This window comes from Squalius cephalus, assembly GCF_949319135.1.
Source record: "Squalius cephalus genome assembly, chromosome: 22".
NCBI classification, from domain to species: domain Eukaryota; kingdom Metazoa; phylum Chordata; class Actinopteri; order Cypriniformes; family Leuciscidae; genus Squalius; species Squalius cephalus.
The window spans coordinates 32,828,712-32,836,211 of NC_137143.1; the positions used below are offsets into that span (position 1 = coordinate 32,828,712).

At 42.4% G+C, this 7,500-nt stretch overlaps 1 protein-coding gene across 2 annotated transcripts in view; it reads left to right on the forward strand.

Annotated features, from left to right (window-relative positions):
• The window catches only part of orc2 (origin recognition complex, subunit 2), a 22,182-nt gene that overhangs the window by 3,423 nt on the left and 11,259 nt on the right, over nt 1-7,500 (forward strand). The window contains exons 4-9 of one of the 2 annotated variants that reach the window (XM_079857187.1): nt 5,530-5,625; nt 6,055-6,086; nt 6,175-6,232; nt 6,753-6,922; nt 7,180-7,275; nt 7,372-7,481. In XM_079857187.1, coding sequence (XP_079713313.1) covers nt 5,530-5,625; nt 6,055-6,086; nt 6,175-6,232; nt 6,753-6,922; nt 7,180-7,275; nt 7,372-7,481 — 562 coding nt within the window. The remainder of the gene's footprint in view (nt 1-5,529; nt 5,626-6,054; nt 6,087-6,174; nt 6,233-6,752; nt 6,923-7,179; nt 7,276-7,371; nt 7,482-7,500) is intronic. The other variant, XM_079857188.1, reaches the window with a different exon arrangement.

Below are 7,500 nucleotides of genomic sequence, written 5' to 3' on the forward strand. Positions count from 1 at the left end.
AATTTCCAATTGTAATTTTTCTACTGATGTTTTATCCCAATTTTTACAATTTAGTACTGGTCCCCAAATTTCACATCCATATAAAATTATTGGTTTTATTATTGAATTATATAATTTTATCCAGGTTTTAATGGGTAATTTTAAGTGTCCACATCGTGACTTTATAGCATAGAAAGCCCTCCGAGCCTTTTCACCGAGTGTTTTCACAGCCAGACCGAAGCGTCCCGAAGCGCTGATGTCGATGCCCAGATAGCTGTAGCTAGAGCTGTACACACACACACACACACACACACACACACACACACACACACACATACACACACACACACACACAGATAGCTGTAGCTAGTGCTGTACACACACACACACACACACACACACACACACACACACACACACACACACACACAGATAGCTGTAGCTTGTGCTGTACACACACACACACACACACACACACACACACACACACACACACACACACACAGATAGCTGTAGCTAGTGCTGTACACACACACACACACAGATAGCTGTAGCTAGAGCTGTGCTGCAGGACCTGGCCTTTATACAGGAACTGGTGTTTGTGTGCCTGAGATCGGGCTTTCTTCTGGAACACCATGACTCTGGTTTTGTCCAGATTGACTGTCAGGGCCCAGTCGTGACAGTATTGTTCCAGCAGGGCCAGGCTCTGCTGAAGGCCCTCAGGTGTGCGGGACAGCAGGACCAGGTCATCCGCGTACAGCAGACATCTGACCTCTGACCCCTGTAGAGTGAGGCCGGGCGCAGTAGAGCTCTCCAGCACTGACGCCAGATCATTGATGTAGATGTTGAATAGAGTCGGGCTCAGACTGCAGCCCTGCCTCACTCCACGGCCCTGCTGGAAGAACGCGGTTCTGTGGTTACCGATCTTCACCGCACTTTTGCTGTTGGTGTACAGAGATTTTATAATGTCAAATGTTTTTCCGCCGATGCCAATTTGTAGGATTTTGTACAATAGACCATCATGCCAAATTGAATCAAATGCTTTTTTAAAGTCTACAAAACATGCAAATATTTTCCTTTGTTTGTCGTTGATGTTCTTGTGGATTAGAGTGTGGAGGGAATAGATGTGGTCGGATGTGCGGTGTTTTGGTAAGAAGCCAATCTGTGCTTTATTTAAGATGTTGTGTGCTGAGATGTGTGAGACGATGCGTGTGTTGATGATACTGCAGAACAGTTTTCCCAACACACTGCCCACACTTATCCCACGGTAGTTATTGGGGTCGAATCGATCACCGCTCTTAAATATGGGGGTGATGAGTCCCTCAGACCAGATCTCAGGGAAGTGTCCAGACCAGAACACCAGATTAAATAATTTGGCTATTGCTTGAATCATGCTGGGACTGCTGAGTTTAAGCATTTCGTTATTAATGCGATCTTGTCCACATGCTTTCTTTAATTTAAGATTTTTAATATGTTCTAATATTTCAGATATTGTAATTGATTTATCTAATGGATTTTGATAACTCTTAATAGTTTTTTCCATGTCTTCTAGAGTTTTCTTTATTTTACTCTGAGGCTGGTTGAGGTCGGCCGGCTCAATTTTTTGATACAGATTTTCGAAGTAAGATTTCCAGATTGTGCCATTCTGGAGTGATATCTCTAATTTGGGTTTTTCGAGTTTTTTATATAAGGTCCAGAAAGTGTTTTGATCTATTGAATCGTCAATTTCTTCAATTTTAGTTTGAAAATATTTTTCTCTTTTTTTCCACAGAAGTGTTTTGTACTTTTGCAGACAGTCTGAGTAAGAAAGCCGTAATGTCTGGCTGGACGGATCTTTGTGCTTTTTGTTGGAAAGTCTCCTGAGTTCTTTTCTGAGTCCGGCACATTCATCATCAGACCAGACATCCTTTCTCTTTCTCTGTTGACTGGTTCTATGTTTGGTTTGCTGTTTAATATTAGATAGAGTTATCAATGTTATGAATATGTAATTTAAGTTTTTTGTTGCTAAATTTATTCCATTAATATCTAAGGTGAAATCAGTGGACATAAAGTCACCTAGCATGTTTAATATAGTAGGGCTGTTCATATTTTCTCTGAATTGTTCTGAGTTGGATTGATTCCACTTGAGTTTATGTTTCAGAGGAAACAGTTTTTCAGGTTCAGGTGGAGCAGTTTTGGTTATTTGACATGGGGCTTTCAGATAAAGCACAGTTTGGCAGTGATCGGACATCGGGAGCTGAGGTCTGACTGTGAAGGCATTAATAAAACTTTGATCAATATCTGTTATTGAATAATCAACCACACTGGTTCCTAATCTGGAGCAGTAAGTGAATCTACCTAATGTATCTCCACGAGTTCTGGCGTTAATAATGTATAATCCTAAATAGGGTTGCAAAGGGGCGGAAAATTTCCGGTAAATTTCCGGAAAGTTTCCGGTAAATTTCCATGGGAAGTTAAGCTGGGGAATTTTGGAAATATTCATTACCATGGCAACCGCTTGCGCGTCCACTCTGAAAGTAACTGTACACACAAGAGACATATAGATACATTATTTAAGGTTATTTCTATTCGTTAGAATATTGATATATGAACTTGTTGTCAAGTAAGCCCCGTTGCGAGCATGTGCGTCTCTCTAAACTTTCAGTGTGCTGCACTGCTCTAGTTGACTTCTGCGCCTTCCTCCCCGAAAATATCACGTTCATTTTGAAAACGTAATTCCTTTTGTGGATCCTCTTGGTCTTTCTTCATGTTTCTTTGACAAATATCAGTGTCTCAGTCTCGCGCCCGCTGCACGTGAGTTAACCACGCCTACTTATTTACATGTTGCGGTATACACGGAATAAAAAAATCTGTTACGCTGGACATTTTCTTCCGCGGTAACGATATATACCATCATACTGCCCAGCCCTACTTATGTGGTAAATAAAGTTATGCTAGCTTATTTAGCATCTAACTTATCAGCTTGCTATCTACTAGATGAATACATTTGTATGTGATATTTGCAATTTAAACATTTAATCAATATATTTCCCCATAATATCATCAAAACTTACTTCACTTTGTTTAGTCCACAGGCTCAAATGTGTGCCTTCAATAGTCTTGTGCTTTGGGCTTCTGTACATGTGATGGAGGCATGCACAGTGCCAGTAGGGGGTGTGGTCTCAATAGCCATGCAGTAAGCAGTGTGCTAAGTGCATGTGATTGAGGAATGGCATGGATATTCAAGTGTATTTGAATGGCATCTGTTTGTTTTAGTCAAGATTATGCTAGAATATACTTTCCTCCACTACATTTAAGTTCCCTATGAAGAGCCAACCTTCAACTTTGAAAATTGCCAGTTTATTCCCGTTTATTCCCATAAATTCCTGTTAATTCCCTTTAATTCCCATTAATTCCCATGGAAAGTTTCCATCTTTGAAAATTCCCAGAATTTTGCAACCCTAATCCTAAACCTTTACAGAGTTTCAACATGTGTTTTCCACTAATGTTCACTGAGGTATCATAGCTGTTTCTCGGTGTGATATTCGATGAGGGATTAAACGTGGTGTCATTGGGGATGTGGTCATTATCTACAGTATTTACATAATCAGTTTCTCGCCCTGTTCTGGCGTTTAAGTCTCCGCAGATGAGGATGTTTCCTCTGGACTGAAAGTGTAAGATGTCAGTCTGTAATGTTGGGAAGCTTTGCTCTTCGTAATAGGGAGAGTCGTGAGGTGGAATATAGACTGCACAGAGGTAAAGATTAGACTGATATATGACGGATTTCACTTCAAGCCAAATGGATGATTTTCCACTTTTAGCAACTTTAATCGAATGTTTTAAATCATCTTTGTGCCATATAAGTATTCCACCTGAGTCTCGCCCACATTTAATTTTAGAATTTTTTGATGAAGGAACCATAATTTCCTTGTATCCTATTGGACAATATAAGGTCTCATTACTACGACACCACGTCTCATGAAAGATACAGATGTCCATGTCTGTTACACTGCTGAGTAAGTCTTGGTCTGCAGTCTTATTACCAAAAGTAGAAGAGTGCAGACCTTGTATATTCCAATATATACTCACTCACTCACTGACACTCACTCACTCACTCACTCACTCACACACTCACTCACTCACTCACTCACACTCACTCACTCACTCACTCTCTGACTCACTCACACACACACTCACACTCACTCACTCACTCACTCACTCACTCACTCACTCTCTGACTCACTCACACACACACTCACACTCACTCACTCACTCACTCACTCACTCACTCACTCACTCACACACTCACTCACTCACTCACTCACACTCACTCACTCACTCACTCTCTGACTCACTCACACACACACTCACACTCACTCACTCACTCACTCACTCACTCACTCACTCACTCACTCACTCTCTGACTCACTCACACACACACACACAAACACACACTCACTCACACACTCACTCACTCACTCTCTGACTCACTCTCACTCACTCACTCACTCTCACTCACTCACTCACTCACTCACACACACACACTCACTCACTCACTCACTCAATCAATCACTCACTCACACTCACTCTCACTCACTCACACACACACACTCTCTCTCACTCACTCAATCACTCACTCACTGACTCACTCACTCACACACACACTCACTGACACACTCACTCACACACACACACACACTCACTCACTCACTCACTGACACACACTCACTCACTCACTCACACACACACACACACACTCACTGACACATACACACACTCACTCATTCACACTCTCACTGACACACTCACACACACACTCACTCACTCACTCACTCACTCACTCACTCACTCACTCTCTGACTCACTCACACACACACAAACACACACTCACTCACACACTCACTCACTCACTCTCTGACTCACTCTCACTCACTCACTCACTCTCACTCACTCACTCACTCACTCACACACACACACTCACTCACTCACTCACTCAATCAATCACTCACTCACACTCACTCTCACTCACTCACACACACACACTCTCTCTCACTCACTCAATCACTCACTCACTGACTCACACACACACACACACACTCACTCACTGACACACTCACTCACACACACACACACACTCACTCACTCACTCACTGACACACACTCACTCACTCACTCACACACACACACACACACTCACTGACACATACACACACTCACTCATTCACACTCTCACTGACACACTCACACACACACTCACTCACTCACTCACTCACTCACTCACACACACACACCAATAAAATAAAATGGCTCAGATGGGTGAGTGAGACGTCATCAGTCGCTTCATACGCAGTTAACACTAATGATGGGATACTTTGAAACAATTTCACAAATCTGGAGTACAATTAATATTTAAAACACATTAGTTATTGTACATATTTGTGGTTGTAAAGAAACTGATTGCATTGAGCACTGTATGTTAACTTAAAAATATACTATATGATTATACACATATGAATGATCAAAATAACAAAAATAAACAGTGATGATGTTGAAGTGTGTGTGTGTGTGTAGCATCTGAACTGGCTCGTACACCTGGGAAGAGTGTGAGCTTCTTCACGTCGGACACAAACGACGAGACGACCAGCAAAAGTGCGTCTGGATCCTCTGGTTCGTTCCCTCTCTCTCTCTCTCTCTCTCTCTCTCTCTCTCTCTGTCTCTCTCTCTCTCTCTCTCTCTCTCTCTCTCTCTCTCTCTCTCTCTCTCTCTCTCTCTCTCTCTCTCTCTCTCTCTCTCTCTCTCTCTCTCTCTCTCTCTCTCTCTCTCTCTCTCTCTCTCTCTCTCTCTCTCTCTCCCCCTCTCTCTCTCTCTCTCTCTCTCTCCCCCTCCCTCTCTCTCTTGCTCTCTCTCTCTCTCTCTCTCTCTCCCCCTCCCTCTCTCTCTCTCTCTTTCTCTCTCTCTCTCTATCTCTCTCTCTCTCTCTCTCTCTCTCTCTCTCTCTCTCTCTGTCTCTCTCTCTCTCTCTCTCTCTCTCTATCCCTCTCTCTTCCTCCGTTTAAACACTGACTGACTCTCGTTCCTCTGTGTGTTTTCCTCCAGAATCAGCCAATCAGAGTAAAACCCCTCAGAAGGTGAAGCTCAGGTCACAGGTGTTCACAGGTGTTCACAGGTGTTTACAGGTGTGTGTGTTTTCCTCATGAATAACTGTGTTGTGCTCAGGGAAAGAAGGTGCAGTTCATCTCCACGACTCCACACCGGCTGAGGAAGAGACTCACAGGTGCGCCACTTTCATTTATTACCTACAGCAAAACACTCCGGAAGATGGAAAACAGAAAAGAGCAAAAAACATAAACATAAAGAGCAATCAAATATTTTAATGGACTATTTACCAAACAACAGCGTTATTTTTTTTTTATAGTATTATTAATGTTTTTAGTTTTCATGTTAATTTTAATTACATTTTTAGGCATTTTATAATATTTTTCCTCAAAAAACAAATAAAAACTAGCAAAAATAATCTGTAAATTCCAGAATAAACGTTAAAATTACCTAAAGATTGTGCATTTAACCTTACAAAATAAAAGTCTTCAAATGAACAAACCATTATTTGTATAGTTATCAGATTATAATAAATTATTCACAATATATTAATATTATCTTTATTTAAAATGATCTCGTCTCTAACTCTTATAATTGACGTGTTTCTAACAAATAGAGTTTCAGATATTATGAGTATTAGTAACAGTGTATAAGTGGATTGTGTATTAGTGTGTGTTGATGCTGTGATTGTGTTGCAGCTCCGAGCCTGAGGTCCGACAGCGACAGTGAGCTCTCACCCTCCAACTCTGAGGATGAGGAGGATGATGATGATGATGAAGAACACGAGGCCCAGAAACCCAAAACCCCCAGTAAACACACAGCAGCCGCTCTCTATAAGACACCCAGCAAGAAGAGCAAGAAAGCAGAGGTGTGTGTGTGTGTGTGTGTGTGTGTGTGTGTGTGTGTGTGTGTGTGTGTGTGTGTGTGTGAGTGTGTGTGAGAGTGTGTGTGTGTGTATCACTATTCTTCTTCTGCTCAGTAATGTGTGTGTGTGTGTATCACTCTTCTTCTTCTGCTCAGTAATGTGTGTGTGTGTGTATCACTCTTCTTCTTCTGCTCAGTAATGTGTGTGTGTGTGTGTGTGTGTGTGTGTGTGTGTGTGTGTGTGTGTGTGTTGTCCTGCAGGATCTGGTGGAGGAGTATTTCGAGGCTCACAGCAGCTCTAAAGTGCTGACGTCGGACCGAACGCTGCAGAAGCTCCACACGCCACAACTGGACCGGGTCCGTGACCTCGAGCCGGCGCTGAGCATCATGGGATGTGTGTGAGCCATCGCTGAGCATCATGGTCTAACGCAGGTGTTCGGTTGTGTTTTCTAGGAGACTCTGCTCAGACTCTTGAGTGAAAACACACCGCGATACGCAGAGGAGATTCATCAGCTCAACGCTAAACACGAGAAGAACTTCCACCAGTGGATGATGCAGATGCAGTTGAGTGTGTGTGAGAGT